The sequence below is a fragment of the Schistocerca piceifrons genome, chromosome 11, assembly GCF_021461385.2.
Source record: "Schistocerca piceifrons isolate TAMUIC-IGC-003096 chromosome 11, iqSchPice1.1, whole genome shotgun sequence".
NCBI classification, from domain to species: Eukaryota; Metazoa; Arthropoda; class Insecta; order Orthoptera; family Acrididae; genus Schistocerca; species Schistocerca piceifrons.
The window spans coordinates 98909571-98930012 of NC_060148.1; the positions used below are offsets into that span (position 1 = coordinate 98909571).

General features: G+C 42.3%; 1 protein-coding gene across 3 annotated transcripts in view; it reads right to left on the minus strand.

The window, feature by feature from the left end:
* The window catches only part of LOC124720416, a 331791-nt gene that overhangs the window by 61977 nt on the left and 249372 nt on the right, over positions 1 to 20442 (minus strand). For all 3 annotated transcript variants that reach the window (XM_047245766.1, XM_047245767.1, XM_047245765.1), the window contains one exon: positions 10338 to 10504. In XM_047245766.1, coding sequence (XP_047101722.1) covers positions 10338 to 10504 — 167 coding nt within the window. The remainder of the gene's footprint in view (positions 1 to 10337; positions 10505 to 20442) is intronic.

Here is a 20442-nt window from a genome sequence, read left to right on the forward strand (position 1 = left end):
CTAAATATCGCACGATTAATGGTTTCAAAAATTCAGAATGGAGCCATGATATATGTAAAGCAAACACTAATCATTTTAACTTGGACTCCAATCCTGGCAGAATTTCACTTTTCAGAATACTTATAAAAATAAAGGCACTATTATCTAGCGCCCTCTGGGTCCTGCGGATAAACAGAGCAAGCAAAGTTTTACAAGATATTTATTTGTGGAATCCAGTGTTTATTCCTATAAAGGGTGTTAACAGTCTTCCCAAGCAAAAAACGGGTTCCAAATTCCTGCAACACATTGACACCAACAATATGGAGCTATAATTACGTGCAACTGTTGGGCGAGCCCTTCTGAAAAAGTAAATGACACCTGTTTCCAAAAATTTTAAATGCTTCATTGCTGCAGTGTGAAGAGTACAGAATTCATCTGCATTACATTTGGAAGTTTCTCATAAGTACTAGAGACACAAAATTTTCAGTGCACTCAGCCATAATTGAGCAAGTGTGCGTACAATTTGTTTCGTTGTAATCTTGATAACAAGTATACGAGTTGAAAGATGTTATTTGTATGTGGACGATATCCTGCATATGTTCAAATACTTGTTTTGTAATTTTTTTCAAAAATCAGGATAGCTTCATTATTCATCTACCTGCCTGACAGCTCACAACACTTGTCAGGAATAGGTAGATGTATGAAATTCAAATTTATGTCACACATTACAGTCTATGGTACACTGGGGATGTAAAAATTTTAAGCTTCTAATTAACTTCAGTCAAACAATACAGCCACATTACGATACTCGAAAACTGACTCGTCAAATCCTGTAGGGTACTTACTGTTGACCTAGACTAGTGAAATTCAGCACAAAGCAAGGTTTCACACTACAAGTAATGTGAAAATTCTGAAACCTGTTAAATTTTAATTACATCACACAGAAAATATCTTTTAGTGATAAAATTAATTAATTGGATAGATAAAAAATGCAGTCTCAAACAATTAGTCAGTGAAATGCCTAGCACAGCACTGCCACGTTCAAAACAACCTTCAAGTTGAGTACAGTTTCACTTTACAGATGGACAAAGTTCTTTTGCATAATCGGTAAGAACCTTCCAAGTCCACTGCCTGGAGGAGTTGGGGGTTGGGCGAATCACATATAAGGGGCGCAACAAATGAATCCGCACCTCAAAAAAGTGGGGGTGTACAGAGTCTCATGTGAATGTGGGAAAATCTATACAGGTCACACGATCCGTAGTATTGAAGATTGCTGCGAAGAACACGAGCGCCACACCCACTTACTGCAGCCCAGCAAGTCGGCAATAGCAGAACACTCCCTGAGAATGAACATTCGATGAATTATCAGTGAATGAAAGTCTCAGCTGACGCAAACAAATTTTGGGACTCATTTTTAAAGAAGCTATTGAAATATGTGTGACAGATAATTTAATAAACAGGGACATGGATTTCAAACTAAGTAATACATGGGAGGCAGTACTTAGCTCAATCACAGGAAATCAAATGCGAGATGTGATGCAGACAGCAGCAGGCAGACAACGTAGGCTCCCCCTACACCCCCAACCACCCACCCATCCACCGCTGCAGCCACATGTCCCCCTGCACTGAGCATAGCGTGGAGCCTGTGAAGCCAGAACTGTAGACCTCCAGGTACAATGGTGGTTTGAAAAGTTCTCGGGACAGAATAGAAAAAAACTACTTATATCATTAAAACTTTTTTATTTTTCAATGTAATCTGCTTGTAGATTAGTGCATTTGGTCCGACTATGTTCCAGTGCCTTGATCCCATCTTGAAAATGAGTTTCCTCGAGGCCTGCAAAATAGTTGTCAATTCCGGCTATCAATACATCGTTTGAAGTGAATCTTCACCCACCAAAAAAAAAAAATTTTCAGTTTTGGGAGGAGATGGAAGTCTGACGGAGCCATATCAGGTGAATAAGGCACGTGTGGCAACAATTCATAACTTAGTTTGTGTAATTCCGATATATCCATTCTCATGCGTTTTTGATTTAGTGTCGAGAGTCGTGGCACCCACCATGCAGATAACTGTTTTCATTTCTAATTCTTCAGTTAAAATGTGATTTACCCTTTCAGATGACATCTGGAAAGCGTGAGCAATTTCACACACTTTCAATCAGCAATCCTTCATTGCACTTTTGTGATGATTTCTGGAGTAGTGACACATCTTGGCTTACCACTGTGTGGATCATCATCTAAGCTCTCCCGACCAAATTTAAATTCATTTGTCCACCTGGAGAAAGCTGAATATGAAGCAGCAGAGTCCCCCAGTGTTTTCTGGAAATTGGCACGAATGTCCTCCACTTCCATACCTTTCTTTATGAAGTACTTAATCACTGCTCGAATTTCTATTTTTTCCATCTTTGCAAATCACTACGCGGGAACAACAACAGAGCCACGTCACCACCACAGCTCTTTTTCAAGAGCACTGACGTGGCACGTGTTTACAGGTAACAGTTCAATGAATACCACGTGAACAACTCGTTGCACGAGCACTGACCTCTTGCGGTGATTCCGAGAACTTTTGAAACCATCCTCATATATATACCGGGGGTGCAACACAGCCCACGACTCCATCAGTACCACCCAATGACAGCGCAACAACGGTCGTTCACCAGGATACGGTGGACCTCCAATGATCGCATCCGGCAGTACACCTGAAGACCTCGGAAGAAATCAAAGTTTGCCGTTTGAGAGGATTCGTGATGTTAGTTCAGGGATTCCGTAGTGCGAGTGCGCTTATCAGTACAATGTTGCACCCCCTCTGGCCTCAATATGTGGAATGATTCAGTCGGGAAGGCTGTCATAGAGCTGTCGTATCCTCCCACGAGGCCGTCTGGCCCACAGGTGTCGCAACTGGTCTTCGATGTCCCGGATAGTCACACTGCGACAGAGTTTACAGTGAAGCTGGTCCCGTACACTTTCTATCAGGGACAGATCTGTGGATCTTGCGGATAACAGAAATACCTAAACATCGGGCAGACAGTTCACAGAAACATGTGCCACACGTGGTCAAACAATATTCCATCGAAAAATGGCATCATGATACTGTAGAATAAGAGGTAACATGTAAGGACAGGGGATGTCTTTGACTTCCCGTTGTACTGTCAGAGTTGTCTCAATCACTACCAGCCGTGACCTCAAGCTGTACTTGATGGCTCCATATACCATGATACCAGTGTAACACTGCTGTGCATCTCGAAAGCATCTGAAGAATGGAACCACTCCTTAGGACGCAGCCATACCATTCAACACTATTTATCTGGGGTAGTGCAGAACCTCGATTCCTTGCCGAATACAATATGAACTGAAACTTCCTGGTAGATTAAAACTGTGTGCCCGACCGAGACTCGAACTCGGGACCTTTGTCTTTCGCGGGCAAGTGCTCTACCATCTGAGCTACCGAAGCACGACTCACGCCCAGTCCTCACAGCTTTACCTCTGCCAGTATCTCGTCTCCTACCTTCTGAGGAGAGCTTCTGTAAAAGTTTGGAAGGTAGGAGACGAGATACTGGCAGAAGTAAAGCTGCGAGTACCGGGCGTGAGTCGTGCTTCGGTAGCTCAGATGGTAGAGCACTTGTTCGCGAAAGGCAAAGGTCCCGAGTTCGAGTCTCGGTTGGGCACATAGTTTTAATCTGCCAGGAAGTTTCATATCAGCGCACACTCCGCTGCAGAGTGAAAGTCTCATTCTGGAAACAATGTGATACTATTCGTCCAAAGTTCCGCAGTTCCCAGTCTCGAAACCATTCCGGACACAGCAGTTACAGTGTCGATACCAATCTATGCTCGGGGAGGTAATTTCCTAGTCCAGCTGCCACTAGTCTCCGACCGACTACACTATGTGATCAAAAGTATCCAGACACCACCAAAAACAAATGTTTTTCACATTAGGTGCTTTGTACTGCCACCTACTGCCAGGTACTTCATATCCGCAACCTCAGTAGTCATCAGACATTGTGAGAGAGCAGAATGGGGTGCTCCGCGGAACTCACGGAGTTTGAAAGTCGTCAGGTGATAGAGTGTCACTTGTGTCATACGTCTGTATGCGAGGCTTCCACACTCCTAAACATTCTAGGTCCACTGTTTCCGATGTGATAGTGAAGTGGAAACGGGAAGGGACACGTACAGAACAAAAGCGTACAGGCCGACCTCGTCTGTTGACTGACACAGACCGTCGACAGTTGAAGAGGGTCGTAATGTGTAATAGACAGACATATATCCAGACCATCAAACAGGAATTCCAAACTGCATCAGGATCCACTGCAAGTACTATGAGAGTTAGGCAGGAGGTGAGAAAACTTGGATTTCACGGTCGAGCGGCTGCTCATAAGCCAGACATCACACCGGGAAATACCAAACTACGCCTTGCTTAGTGTAAGGAGCATAAAGATTGATCGATTGAACAGTGGAGAAACATTGTGTGGAGAGACAAATCATGGTACACAATGTGGCAATCCCATGGCAGGGTGTGGGTATGGCGAATTCCCGGTGAACGTCATCTGCCAGTGTGTGTAGAGCCGACAGTAAAATTTGGTGGCGGTGGTGTTAAGGTGTGGTCATGTTTTCCATGGAGGGGGCTTGCACCCATTGTTGTTTTGCGTGGCACTATCACAGCACAGGCCTACATTGATATTTTAAGCACCTTCTTGCTTCCCACTGTTGAAGAGCAATTTGGGGATGGCAACTGCATCTTTCAACACAATCGAGCACCTGTTCATAATGCACAGCCTGTGGCAGAGTGGTTACATGACAATAACATTTCTGTAATCGACTGGCCCACAGAGAGTCCCGACCTGAATACTGTAGCCTTGGGGATGTTTCGGAACGCTGACTTCGTGCCGGGCCCACCGACCAACATCGATACCTCTCCTCAGTGTAGCACTCCGTGAAGAATGGGCTACCATTCCCCAAGAAACCTCCTAGCACCTGATTGAATGTATGCCTGCAAGAGTGGATGCTGTCATCAAGGCTAAGGGTGGGCCAACACCATACAAATTTCAGCGCCCCAAACTTGAAAGTCGTTTTCAGCAAGGTCTCTGGATATTTTTGATCACACAGTGTATGTATCTTCAAATTTGAGCCTGTTGACTTTTGTAGCTCTAAAAATCTGCACCTGAAATTAAATTATCTTTGTGTAATTATGATGGAATGCTTTCCCAATGCAGTAGTGATTATGCTGGAATTGGAATGCTTCAACTCAAGCTGAACTTTTAGAAATGAATGTGAAGTGTTTCCTCTGTAAAAAAACTTCGTACATTATCTCAAAAGATACTACATCTTCTTCGATTGCAAACTTTACAAGACAGGAAACATTACAATACTTCTCACTTTCAGGAATTACAATATTAAAGAAGTTTCAGCACTCTTCTTCTGTTTTGTGTTGATATCATACCATATTATTATACTGTGTGCATTTATTCTGTGGGGCAACACATTATTCAGTTTGGGACAACTCGAGGAGCAAATAAGAAGCCCACACAGGTACCGCATCTTGTGGTGGAACTGCAATTATTGCCCCACCTTGACAACACGCAGCGGTCCTCCATACCCTTGTTCAGTGCAATAACAGGTAACGAGAACTTCCTAATAGCTTCACATCCTTAATCATTAAATAGTTATACTGTTTAGGATCACATCCGTCAAGTCATCAGCTAGGTAGACTACGGGTTACACATCACTCTACCAGAGCGATATGTAACTCCACACCTGATAACTGCAACATCGGGGTAAGTTTCACACTGGGTCACTTTCTTTGCTTCTGAATCTCCCTAATAATACTTGTCATGTCTACTTTATGCCACCTGTAACAAACATTACAGTGGCAAAGTACATTCACCGTACCTAGACTACTATAAAAATCAAAGCCAGGTGGACTACCGTATTTACTCGAGTATAAGACGACCCCCATTTTTTTAACAGTCTCTTTCAGAAAAAATTATTTTTAACATACTGTGACTAATCAAAGTTACAACATTTTACTGGTGTAAGAGATATGCCTAAAATGTTAACATTACACCTGTTCTAAATGTAGGCCATTTACAGGTTGTCTACATTCTGATAACACAAGGAGAAATAAAATAAGCAAAAAGAAATTATTGATATTAATTTTTATCTTCACTGTATCTTGTTTTCTTAGCCTGTCATCTGTGGTATTGCTATCATCATCATCATCATCATCATCATCATCATTATCCTAACAGACAGCTGTGAAAATTATATTGCTGTTGTCACAAATATCTGTCTGTTTCTTCTGAACATGTAGTGACTTCTGAGGTTGTGGTTATTATGGATGCAATGTGTCTTGCTACTAAACCTATTGTCTGCCCACCACTCTCTCACTGACTGTGTAGAACCAGCAGCTGACACACCCCCCAATCTTTCCCGTCACACATCACGGTGAGTGTCAACAACATTGCTGCACCACTGGCAGGCACCTAGACTTTTAGCATCTCCTGCATAAATATACATGTACAGGGTGTTACAAAAAGGTATGACCAAACTTTCAGGAAACATTCCTCACACACAAAGAAAGAAAATATGTTATGTGGACATGTGTCCGGAAACGCTTACTTTCCATGTTAGAGCTCATTTTATTACTTCTCTTCAAATCACATTAATCATGGAATGGAAACACACAGCAACAGAACGTACCAGCGTGATTTCAAACACTTTGTTACAGGAAATGTTCAAAATGTCCTCCGTTAGCGAGGATACGTGCGTCCACCCTCCATCGTATGGAATCCCTGATGCGCTGATGCAGCCCTGGAGAATGGCGTATTGTATCACAGCCGTCCACAATACGAGCACGAAGAGTGTCTACATTTGGTACCGGGGTTGCGTAGACAAGAGCTTTCAAATGCCCCCATAAATGAAAGTCAAGAGGGTTGAGGTCAGGAGAGCGTGGAGGCCACGGAATTGGTCCGCCTCTACCAATCCGTCGGTCACCGAATCTGTTGTTGAGAAGCGTACGAACACTTCGACTGAAATGTGCAGGAGCTCCATCGTGCATGAACCACATGTTGTGTCGTACTTGTAAAGGCACATGTTCTAGCAGCAGAGGTAGAGTATCCCGTATGAAATCATGATAACGTGCTCCATTGAGCGTAGGTGGACGAAACTAAAATGAGCTCTAACATGGAAATTAAGCGTTTCCGGATACATGTCCACATAACATCTTTTCTTTATTTGTGTGTGAGGAATGTTTCCTGAAAGTTTGGCCGTACCTTTTTGTAACACCCTGTATATATTTGTCCAATATTAAAGTCAGTTTGATTCCAAGTGCAAATGGATTCAGGCAATCTGCAGTTTGAACATGGTAAATGCTCATAAAAAGCCAAAGTTCGCAGTATACATTCCCACGGATGGCTGCATGACGATATTTCTGCCTGCTCTTCTACCCTCTAGTTCTCAGCGAAGCTGGGTCGCTATTCCCCTCTGACTTTTAGTGGCACGCTCGAGAAGCATTTACGGCAATATCTTCTAGGGTGCAGGTCATATGTAACAACGGCAACTAATATATGAATAAAAGATCGCGATCACTATCCAGAAAGGCATAATCAGTCTTAAATGATGATGATGATGATGATGATGATGTCTGGTGTGGTGTTGCATGTGACCAGTTAATGGCACCATTTATTCTTGTGGGAAATTTAAATGGTCATATGTACGGTAAGTTTTTACGAGAAGACTTACCACAGCATTCTGGATGTTAATTACGAGTAAATAGATACCCCAAAGTTGATCGACAGCAATTTCAGATAATTGGCTTCCACCGACAGAGACATCCAATGTGCCAATGGAGAATCTGCACAGGACGACATTTATGAGAGCTGCACCGCACACAGGTAGGCACCGCACACCGAGGCAGATTGAGGAAGGTCCGACTTACACTCGCAAATTCCGGGTGGAAATGCTGACCAGTAATACTGTACGTCACATATACCACCCTCTACAGACTCGAGGCTAAGCTGAGTAATAACAGTGTCAGTTTAGAAGCGAGGGGATCTTGCACACTGCGCAGTACACTGCACCTGGCACATCACCCCACATTAATTTAACTTTCTCAAAGAGAGTTTATGTAGCCCACAATTTATATTACTGTCTATCACAAGAACTATCCAATATGCCTGAGCAGTTAAAAGTGCCTCTTGCTTAAATACTGAATTTAATCAGATTTTCACATATTGCACAAATGTTCTGCTTAAGCAGATCTACAAATCTTAACTAAAATTTAAACAACGGAAAGTCCATGTTGGAATACCAACATTATTATGAAAAGGGATAGTTTGCTACTCACTGTAAAGATGACATGTTGAGTTTCAGGCAAGCACAAAGAAAAGACTGTTGTGCACTGAGCTTTTTGTTGTGCCTGTCTCCAACTCAACATGTCGCCTTTATGGTGAGTACCCTCTATCCTTTTCACAATATTGCTAACTAAAATTTATGATCAGAGGCAACACACTATATCAACCAGTGCAGCGATTTCTCTCGCCTTCCCGACTTCAGTAGCTCACTGCAGTCACACTGAAGTTCTCCACTTTAATGGCAACCCTTTTATTTACATTACAGACTACGCTTGTGAAATTTAATTTTTTCCAATAAATGTTGATGTTGTTAATATTAACAGGAATTATGGTTCTGAGCATTGCACAGAGCCACAAGGTGGAACTATTCTAATTATTTAAAATAAAAAAGATAATATTGCTACACTAACATAAATACAAAAATGTAATCATCATTGGGTAATTTGCACCTAGTATTGTAAGCACTAACTCTTCATTAGACACGGTAGTCAAAAATTATTTTATTTTTTATTCTGCGTTCAGAGCAAGCTCGTACCAACCCTAGGGTCCAGCACTCCAGCTCATATAGTTCATTCACAGTGCTATGACAAACCACAACACACTTTCGCTGTCTACCGCGAAATGAAATGATCGTACGGCATCATCGGCCGGGATGTCCCAGTCAGCTTCGGTCGCCAAATGCGAGTCTTATTTCATTTGGCGCCACAATGGGCGACCTGCAGCCAATGATGGGGATGAAATGATGATGGGGACAACACGACACCCAGTCCACGGGAGGATAAAATCTCCCACCTGACCGTTATTCGAACCCGGGCCCAGGCATGGGAAGCAAGCACATTACCACCCAGCTAAGCAGGTGGACTGTCTACGCGGGGATTACCTCACAGTCGATATTGTCAGTGAAGCACTGACCATCGTGTGTATAACGACGGCCTTACAATAACTCGATGAGCCAGTAATGAGCGTGCTTTAGTTAACATCATTACCACCACCAGCAGCCAAGCAGTCACTCACTAACAAGCTACTTATATGCTGCAGTCCAATCACTAGAGCACCGACCGAGTGGCTGAAGTAACTGGACAACTGTTGCACACAGCCCTACTGAGGTAACAGTGTATGTGGTTTGAGGTTTTCGGGCACTAAACAGCACAGTCATCAGCGCCCAAACGCATAGAAACAGGAACACATGCGGTGAAGGGACGAAGACAGACAGCGAACAAGGAGAACGGCTAAAAGACACAGACCTGACGCAGTTCCAAATCCTCACATACAGAGGCAAAACAAGAGGAGATGAAACGCACTAAAAAAGGAAAGGAAAAGAGAACAGAAATCGAAGTGAATCAAGTAGGTAATCGTGCTGAGGTAACAGCCGGATACACCACCAGTTCAGCATCTGACAGACAGCCGTCGCCAGCCACCCCCGCGCTACCCAGTACTAACGTCAGAGTCTAGTTGCAATGCCACAACCGTCAGCCACCACTGCCGTCACCAAATCGGTGTTACACACATCTCACACAGCATCGCTTCGGCCAGAGCCGACTGTACCACAACTGGGGTACCACGACATAGCCTCAGTGCACACGAGCCGTAAGTCGACTTCCGATCACACTCGCGGGATGCCGACACCTAAGCGTCTCCGGCAAGTGTACCTGAGATCGTGCGGTTAATAAGCACACTGACCCAGCTGTCTGTGTCTCACCAGCCAGTTCCCGTATTCGACAGCTGTTGTTTGAACCTAAAACACCTGGGTCCAGCAGCCACCCCAACCTGACACCAGAAAAACAGATCTCGACACCTCCGGTAGCAGTTATTACAGACCGGACCTCGACAACAGTGACGAATTATTTATATGTTAGTGCTGCTCCGTCACAAATGCACAGGGTAAAAATAAATAAATAAGGGAGCTTCACAAGGGTAACGAAAGGGGGAAGGAGGGAAGAAGTGGTCTCCAGCAGTTGGCAACGTGCGCAGGCACACAGAGAGAGAAATCTGCAGTCACAAGTGAGCCGTACTCACCAAATGTCCAGTAGTCCGTCCTGTTGTCATCCTCCTGTGACAGCCTCTTGAAACACGCCTCACTGGCCAGGATGCTCTTAATGAGCATCTGGCACTGCCACCTGTAGTTCTTGTAGTACGGGCAGTGCCTTATGCAGTATGCGTAGATCACCGATAACGGTACGTGCCTGTAAAATCCGAAGTTGAATAAATTTTTTCACAGACACAGTCCCTTTGACTGTTCAGAGATGTCACTAAACCCGCCTAAAGATATAAACAACCGTGCACGAGCAACACCTATTAGATGGAGGGGGTCCGACAGCTGATCGGTTCCAGTCATTCCACCAGGAAGGAGGTACGAGGCTCGTGTTGTCTGTAGTTCAACCAGGCCTAGACGGTCAATACCTCAGTTCGATCGTGTCCACATTGTTACTTCGTGCCAGGAAGAGCTCTCGACAAGGGAAGTGTCCGGGCGCCTCAGAGTGAACCAAAGTGATGTTGCTCAGACATGTAAGGCACGCAAAGAGACAGGAACCGTCGATGACATGCCTCGCTCAGGCTGCCCGAGGGCTACTATTGCAATGGATGACGGCTACCTACGGATTATGGCTCGGAGGAACCCTGACAGCAATGCCACCGTGATGAATAATGCTTTTTGTGCAGCCACAGAATGTCGTGTTACGACTCAAACTGTGTGCAATAGGCTGGATGATGCACAACTCCACTCCCAATGTCCATGGCGAGGTCCATCTTTGCAACCACAACACCGTGCAGTGCAGTACAGATGGGCCCAACAACATGCTGAATAGACCGTTAAGTATTGGTATCACGTTCTCTTCACCGATGAGTGCGGCATATGCCTTCAAGCAGACAATCGTCGAATATATGTTTGGAGGCAAACCGGTGAGGCTGAGCACCTCAGACACACTGTCCAGCGAGTGCAGCAGGTTGCAGGTTCCCTGCTGTTTTGGGGTGGCATTATGTGGGGCTGACGTACGCTGCTGTTGGTCACGGAAGGCGCCATAACGGCTGTACGATATGTGAATGCCATCCTCTGACTGTTAGCGCAACCGTATTGGCAGCATATTGGTGAGGCATTGGTCTTCGTGGACGACAATTCACGCCACCACCGTGTACACCTTGTGAATGACTTCCTTCAGGATAATGACATCCATCAACTAGAGTGGCTAGCAAGTTCTCCAGAAATTAACCCTATCAAACGTGTCTGGGATAGATGAAAAAAGGCTAATTATGGACGACATGACCCACCAACCATCTGAGGGATCTACACAAAATCGCCATTGAGGAGTGGGACAATCTGGACCAAAAATGCCTTGACGAACTTGTAGATAGTATCCCACGACGAATACAGGAATGCACCAATGCAAGAGGATGTGCTACTGGGTATTAGAGGTACCGCTGTATACAGCAATCTGGAACACAGCTCTGAAAGTCTCACTGTATGGTGGCACAACATGTAATGTGTGGTATTCATGACCAATAAAAAGGGCGGAAATTATGTTTATGTTGATTTCTATTCCAATTTTCTGTACAGGTTCCAGAATTCTCGGAACAAAGGTGATGCAAAAGTTTTTTCGATGTGTGTACTTGAAACACATTAATTTCACCAGCAATTAGCTAATTTCAAAATAACATGTTACAGAGCGTTAGATAACAAGAACTGGTTTTAAACATGTGACATGACAACAATAAGTGGCCCTGATCCCTTCTCGTGCCATATACTTGAAAAAGGATTGGATTGCCATAGGAGAAAGCTCAGTGTGCAGCCTTGTTTATGCAGCCCAGGGGTCTGACACTCAAGCATAACAAACGTGTTTGACACAGTACGGATGGGAACCGCCAACCCATCCAACTACTGGAGCTTGACGGACATCACTTATGGTAGTGTTCCTCATAACAGGCTGGGTCGTCCACTTGTTTCAGACATCTATGTTGACAAGGACCAGCAGGCATTTGCAAGGGGTCTGACAAAAGTGGTTATAACGGTTGTCCGGAAAGTAAGGACGAATTTGAATTTTGCGTCATTTTGTCATATGACGGTAGGCAGCCACGGTTTTTCCTGTTTGTTATCTGCGATCCTTCCTGTTAGTAGCCTGATAGCTTTTGTGTCACGAGCATTGTTGTTTGATGTTTATTTTCATCATGGAGTGGATGACAACTGAGCAATGTATCCAAGTGATAAAAAGTTATTACAAAAACCGTGAAAAGTCCCTCAGCAACCGTTTGTGAATTGCGTTTGACACTCGGACGTGATGCCGCTCCTACCGAATCACCAGTTTGGAAGTTGATCCAAAAGTCTGAGACCACAGGTTCTGTTTCAAATACACATCCCATGAAATAATTACTCTGCTGAATGAAAAGTTTCCCCAAAAAATTATCTCTTTGCATGGCATCCATGCCTTGTGACTTTTTTTGGTGGGGATTTGTGATATCAAAAGTGTATGTGAACAAACCACAAACAATACACCAACTGATGGATGAAATTAAAATGGTTATTAACAGCATCTCACCAGATGTTTGTGAACATGTCATCGAGAACTTCAATGAACGCATTGCTCATTGCTGTGAGGCCTTGGGTGGTCATATAGAGGAAAAAAATTTTCACACGTAAATGAGAGAACTTACTTAATGTGTTTGTAAAAAATATTAAATTTTCAATAAATTTTATATGTTTTACAGCACTTTAATATTCGTCCCTACTTCCCAGACATCCTCTATCTGTATGCCTACAAAGTGCAGCTGCTTTGGGTGGACTTTTGAAAAACATTTCTTTCTCCAATGATTTTACTTTTCATGTTTAACAGTGTGTGCAGGTGGGTGGGGGAGGGGTTGGTGATTTGTGTCGTGGAGTGTTGAATATGAATGCAATAGCAGTGTTAGAGTGGTTGAAAGCTTTAGTGACAGCTGATTTGACTTTTTGTTTCAATGTTCTGTGGAAGGTATTATCAATAAGTGAGAGAAAAGGAATTGGGTGGTATTATTAACACCTTTTCACTCACTTATCTATGAACCCCTCCACAGAACATTGAAACCAAAAGTCAAATCAGCTGTCACCAAAGCTTTCACCCCTCTAACACAGCTAATATGTCCATATACACTCATATAAACATCATGAAAAGAAGTTGGTTTTGAATATATACTTTGTAAGGTTGGCAACATGTAGATAAACAAACCAAAGAGGAGGAAACAAATAATGAAGCTACAATATTAACATTGCTAAAAGCACAGCGTTCAAACAAATAGCTATACTTAGTGGTAAAAGAATAACAACACACCACAAAAAAGCAGGAGAAACATGGTGAAAAGCGTGAAAAACTTTGGAATACAAAATTGAGCTTATGTGTCGGAAATATAAATGGTAGTGCAATCTCCAGACCAGATGAGAGGAAACGCATATCACAGCACACTTTACTAATTTACATAAAAAAACACTAAGTGAACTGTTTGATAATATAAAAATAACAAAACTGTATCATTACAGATACCACTGAGAATACCTTTCAGCAAGAAAAAGGTGAAACGCGTCTGGGAAAAATAAATGAAGTTGCAGCAAGAAAAGGCAGTATTATTTACAAAACAAGTATTCCCGTACTTGCCATGCAAACATACTATAGATTTTGTAAGTTGTAAAAATACTTTACGGACACCACGATTGTTATATGTTTCTAATAGTCAGCATGTCATGAATGACAGTACAGTGTGGAGCTAATGAATATGGTGTTCCATTTTCCCACAGAATGTCATAATAAGAAATATCCACACTGCCGGGACCTAAATCTAGAGCAACACAGTGCAACCCATATTTGGTTTTGAGGGATGGTACGACCACTACACCTGTATACTTGTTATACTGATTTCATTCCAGATACAAAATCTTACATATGTGGGTGTAAGACATTACACTATTCAATGAGAATACACGTAGCGACTTCAGTTACACATGTTGTCCTGCATTACAACCACTGCACAAAAACAGTGACGCACTGTCAGAAGGAAGTGCACACTACCGGCTTACTGCAAACACAGTTCTAGTGTGGTACGGTTATACCAGCATTTCACATTTGCAATGGATTATCTTGCACTTATGTTAACCTGTGATCTAACAATGTTAATGAATTAAATATGTTACCTTGACAAATGTACTCCCAAAATTTCATTACTCAACATTAATTATCTTGTGTCATCCCCCTCCCCCCTCCCCCTCCAGTCAGTGTATAAATACATCATTCCAATGTGTGCAGCATCCATAACACCTCCAAGACCTTCCCAGATGTCGATCCCACCATGGAGCCACTAACATATGATGTAGCCTTACCTCCAACTCTTGACATCAGCAACGAAACCTAAAAGTAATTTTCTCTCTCTCTCTCTCTCTCTCTCTCTCTCTCTCTCTCTCTCTCACACACACACACACACACACACACACACACACACACACACACAGGGTGGGGGGGAGGGGAGTGGGAGAGAGGGGGGCATGTTGCCATTCACAGACACACCTAAAGAAATAATTAAGTTTTAATAGTCTTTATGTTATCTTTATGTTAATAACTCCTTTTATGTAATATATCTTTCAAAATTTTACATGCAATTTTAAATAATTTTGTATAGTAATGTGAAAACAATACACTTTTATACCAATGCAAAAGAAAGAGAAGGTTGTATACATGGAAGAAGCCTGGAGATAATGACAGGTTTCAGATAGATTACATAATGGTAGGACAGAGATTTAGGAACCAGGTTTTAAATTGTAAGACATTTCCAGGGGCAGATGTGGACTCTGATCACAATCTATTAGTTATGAACTGTAGATTAAAACTGAAGAAACTGCAAAAAGGTGGGAATTTAAGGAGATGGGACCTGGATAAACTGAAAGAACCAAAGGTTGTACAGAGTTTCAGGGAGAGCATAAGGGAACAATTGACAGGACTGGGGGAAAGAAATACAGTAGAAGAAGAATGGGTAGCTCTGAGGGATGAAGTAGTGAAGGCAGCAGAGGATCCAGTAAGTAAAAAGACGAGGACTTGTAGAAATCCTTGGGTAACAGAAGAAATATTGATTTTAATTGATGAAAGGAGCAAATATAAAAATGCAGTAAATGAAGAGGGCAAAAAGGAATACAAACGTCCCACAAATGAGATCGACAGGAAGTGCTAAATGGCTAAGCAGGGATGGCTAGAGGACAAATGTAAGGATGTAGAGGCTTATCTCACTAGGGGTAAGATAGATACTGCCTACAGGAAAATTAAAGAGACCTTTGGAGAAAAGAGAACCACTTGTATGAATATCAAGAGCTCAGATGGAAACCCAGTTCTAAGCAAAGATGGGAAAGCAGAAAGGTGAAAGGAGTATATAGAGGGTCTATACTAGAGCAATGTACTTGAGGGCAATATTATGGAATTGGAAGAGGATGTAGATGAAGATGAAATGGTAGATACAATACTGCGTGAAGACTTTGACAGAGCACTGAAAGACCTGAGTCGAAACAAGGCCCCGGGAGTAGACAACATTCCATTAGAACTACTGACTGCCTTGGGAGAGCCAGTCCTGACAAAACTACCATCTGGTGAGCAAGATGTGTGAGACAGGTGAAATACCCTCAGACTTCAAGAAGAATATAATAATTCCAATCCCAAAGAAAGCAGGTGATGACAGATGTGAAAATTACTGAACAATCAGTTTAATAAGTCACGGATGCAAAATACTAACGCGAATTCTCTACAGACGAATGGAAAAACTGGTAGAAGCCGACCTCGGGGAAGATCAGTTTGGATTCCGTAGAAATATTGGAACACGTGAGGCAATACTGATCCTACGACTTATCTTAGAAGCTAGATTAAGGAAAGGCAAACCTACCTTTCTAGTACTTGTAGACTTAGAGAAAGCTTTTGACAATGTTGACTGGAATACTCTCTTTCAAATTCTGAAGGTGGCAGGGGTAAAATACAGGTAGCGAAAGGCTATTTACAATTTGTACAGAAACCAGAAGGCAGTTATAAGAGTCGAGGGACATGAAAGGGAAGCAGTGGTTGGGAAGGGAGTGAGACAGGGTTGTAGCCTCTCCCCGATGTTATCCAATCTGTATATTGAGCAAGCAGTAAAGGAAGCAAAAGAAAAATTCGGAGTAGGTATTAAAATCCATGGAGAATAAATAAAAACTTTTGAGGTTCGCCGATGACGCTGTAATTCTGTCAGAGACAGCAAAGGACTTGGAAGAGCAGTTGAACGGAATGGACAGTGTCTTCAAAGGAGGATATAAGATGAACATCAACAAAAGCAAAACAAGGATAATGGAATGGAGTCGAATTAAGTTGGGTGATGCTGAGGGAATCGGATTAGGAAATGAGACACTTAAAGTAGTAAAGAAGTTTTGCTATTTGGGGAGCGAAATAACTGATGACGGTCGAAGTAGAGAGGATATAAAATGTAGACTGGCAATGGCAAGGAAAGCGTTTCTGAAGAAGAAAAATTTGTTAACATCGAGTATAGATTTAAGTGTCAGGAAGTCGTTTCTGAAAGTATTTGTATGGAGTGTAGCCATGTATGAAAGTGAAACGTGGACGATAAATAGTTTGGACAAGAAGAGAATAGAAGCTTTTGACATGTGGTGCTACAGAAGAATGCTGAAGATTAGATGGGTATATCACATAACTAATGAGGAGGTATTGAATAGGATTGGGGAGAAGAGAAGTTTGTGGCACAACTTGACTAGAAGAAGGGACCAGTTGGTAGGCATATTCTGAGGCATCAAGGGATCACCAATTTAGCACTGGAGGGCAGCGTGGGGGGCAAAAATCGTAGAGGGAGACCGAGAGATGAATACACTATACAGATTCAGAAGGATGTAGGTTGCAGTAGGTACTGGGAGATGAAGAAGCTTGCACAAGATAGAGTAGTATGGAGAGCTGTATCAAACCAGTCTCAGGACTGAAGACCACAACAACAACAACCAATGCAAAATAATTTAACATATTTAATTACCTGGCTGAAAAGGCCAATGCTCACCTTCAAACAGCCCACTCTTCCCCTTATGGGGATGGAGCTTTGCAGTTGAAAACCTCCAACAGTGCTAGCACCTGGTAAGGATCTTCTTTCACCTTGACAACCATATCCTTCCAATTTCTGTCAACATAGCATCATCGCCCACGAAAAGCCTAATGATGCTTCTGAAGTTATCCAATTGCAAAAAGTAACAGTCCTAACACACATCTGACAATTTTTCTTATTTTCCACGACAAGCTGCGCTCAGTTGGCTAGGACCTTTACAATGCAGTGATCAGCGGCATCCGTAGTGAGTGGTGGGATGGAGACAGTGCTTGTGTCATTCACCTTGGGACTGTCCGTCATTTCAGCAGTAGAGACACAGAGAATGACAGAGCACTACGAGCTCACACACAATACTTTTGTCACAAATGCTGAGTCTCGATGTCACAATATGGCAGACATTTCATTGCTGCCAAATGGCAATACGAACTGGCAATGGGTTACAACCTATGACAGGAAACATTCTAGAGGGGTGCCACCAGACCCTGACAAAAAAAGCAAGGGCATCTTAAAACATTACCATTGTGAGAAATGCTGTCATAGGGATTTCAAGTCCTCCAACACATCAACAAACACTTCGTTCCATAAAAACACGGGAGAACTGCCGTAAGTCAGCAACATCTTGCCACGATATTTCGGCACAAAGTCTTTTGGCCACCTTCAGGTGAGTACAGCTGTAGAAGTACTGGCGAATAAACGCTGAGGTCTGCTATTTAAGGGGATACGGAATCGGATTTTGGGTTAAAAAATCGAATTTTTGTTTATTGGCGTATTATATTCTGCCATGTTTCCTCTTTAAAATGACGTATCATACATAGCTCTACTACAATTATAACTATTTTATTTTTATATATTTGTGAGACCGGGTATTGCGCTTTAGTTATACACGTCTCTCGTGGTTGACCATGAACTTTTTGGCAGTACCTTTAAAGTGACATGAATTCAAATATCCCGGTTTCCAGCGACTATTTATACACTAGTTGCCCGAAAATGTTTCTCTCTGGTTTCCTCAAGTTACTCTTTGACTTTGTGGCGGGACTGTTTTGTAAACAGTGTGATATAAGAAAGTAGTTGTTGTTGAGTTATTTCGTATTTAGTGCTTCATTTTTCGCAGTGAAAATGCCAAGAGCTAAAGCAAAAGTATTTAAAAAGCGTGTGAACTGGCAAAAGAAAAGAAATAATGATTCATTAGCAAAGCAAAGCAGTTCATCATCATCACTGTTGGAAAATGTGAATCCACTTATTACTGATTTGCCGAACGAACTTACACCAAATGAAAACAGTGCTTCTCATAAAAAACTAAGAGATTTGGAAGAGAAATATAATTTACTTGATAGAGGGAATGAAGTTTTTGAACTCATTGATACGAATATATTGTGTGAAGCTCTTGAAAACAGTTTGTGCTGCAAAAAATGTCATGGAAACGTTTCTCTGAAAGTAGAATCCCATGTTGGCCTGGCTGCCCAGTTTAATTTAATATGCAGTGTTTGTAAATACAGCTGTAAGTTTCCAAGTTCGGTTTCAGTAACTGTAAATAATGGATACAAGAAAACTGAACTTTATAGTGTAAATATTAGGTTAGTTTATGGATTGCGAGCAATTGGTAAGGGCAAAGCAGCTGGTGATATGCTATGTGGTGTTCTAAATCTTCCAAGTGCACCTTCAAAGTTTGAAGCTTACAATTATGTACTAGGATCTGCAGTTGAAGATGTAGCACAGAAGTCAATGCAGGTTGCTGTGGAAGAAGCAGTGGAAGAAAATGACGGCAGTCGTGACCTCACAGTGGCGTTTGATGGCACGTGGCAGAAAAGGGGCCACACCTCCAACAATGGTGTTGTAACAGCAACTAGTGTTGATACTGGCAAGGTTATTGATGTTGCAATAATGTCTAAATACTGTAGGTGCACAGGCAGGCTGAAAAATGAACACAGTGATGACTGTATTGCTAATTATTATGGTAGTAGTGGTGGCATGGAGGTTGCTGGGGTGAAGAAAATTTTTCATCGCTCTTCACAGTGGTATAATGTTCGCTATGTCAAATATCTGGGAGATGGTGACTCTAAAGCATTCAAAGAAGTTTTGGAAAGCAAACCATATGGGAACAGTGTAAATATAAGCAAACTTGAATGTATAGGACATGTGCAGAAGAGAATGGGTGCCAGGCTGAGAAGGTTAAAATCAGTTATGAAAGGGAAAAAACTAGATGATGGGAAAACCTTGGATGGCAGAGGAAGATTGACTGATTCCATAATAGACCACATTCAGAACTGCTATGGCCTTGCAATCAGGCAAAATACAGGCAATCTTGAAGAAATGAGGAGAGCTATATGGGCTTTATATTTCCACACCGCATCCACGGATGAGCATCCACAACATGGTTTGTGCCCCAAAGGTGAAAACAGCTGGTGTAAATACAATAGGGGACTAACAACAGGAGAGAAATACATTCACCACCACAGTCTACCATCAGCCATCATGGCAGAAATAAAGCCCATTTTCAGAGATCTGGCTGACAGAAGTCTTCTGATGAAATGTCTTCACGGAAAAACGCAGAACCCCAACGAGTGCTTGAATAGTGTGATATGGCATCGTCTCCCAAAAACAGTGTTTGTCGGAATTAATACACTACATTTTGGTGTGTATGATGCTGTGGCAACCTTCAATCTTGGAAATATAACTAAATGCCAGGTCCTTCAAAAGTTGGGTATGTGTGTTGGTTCCCGTACGGTACGTGCTATGTTCGTTTTAGATCAGCACAGACTAAGGCATGCTGATAATATAATCAAGACATTAGTGAAAAAAGCAAGACAGGTGCAGAGGGGTGCCAAAAGAAGACTTGAAGATGATTATGAAGACTGTGAAGGGGGTATTAGCTACGGATCAGGAATGTTTTAATCTTCTTTCTCCGTTTCCCGTAAGTTTACTTTTTACTTCATCTAGGAACATTATCTCAGGTACTGGTCAACCTAGAAGTCTGAAATTTTTATGACGTAGTGACATAGGTCCCTATTACATACTGAAACAACGATTTTTTAATTACTTGATTTACAAAAGACTTAGG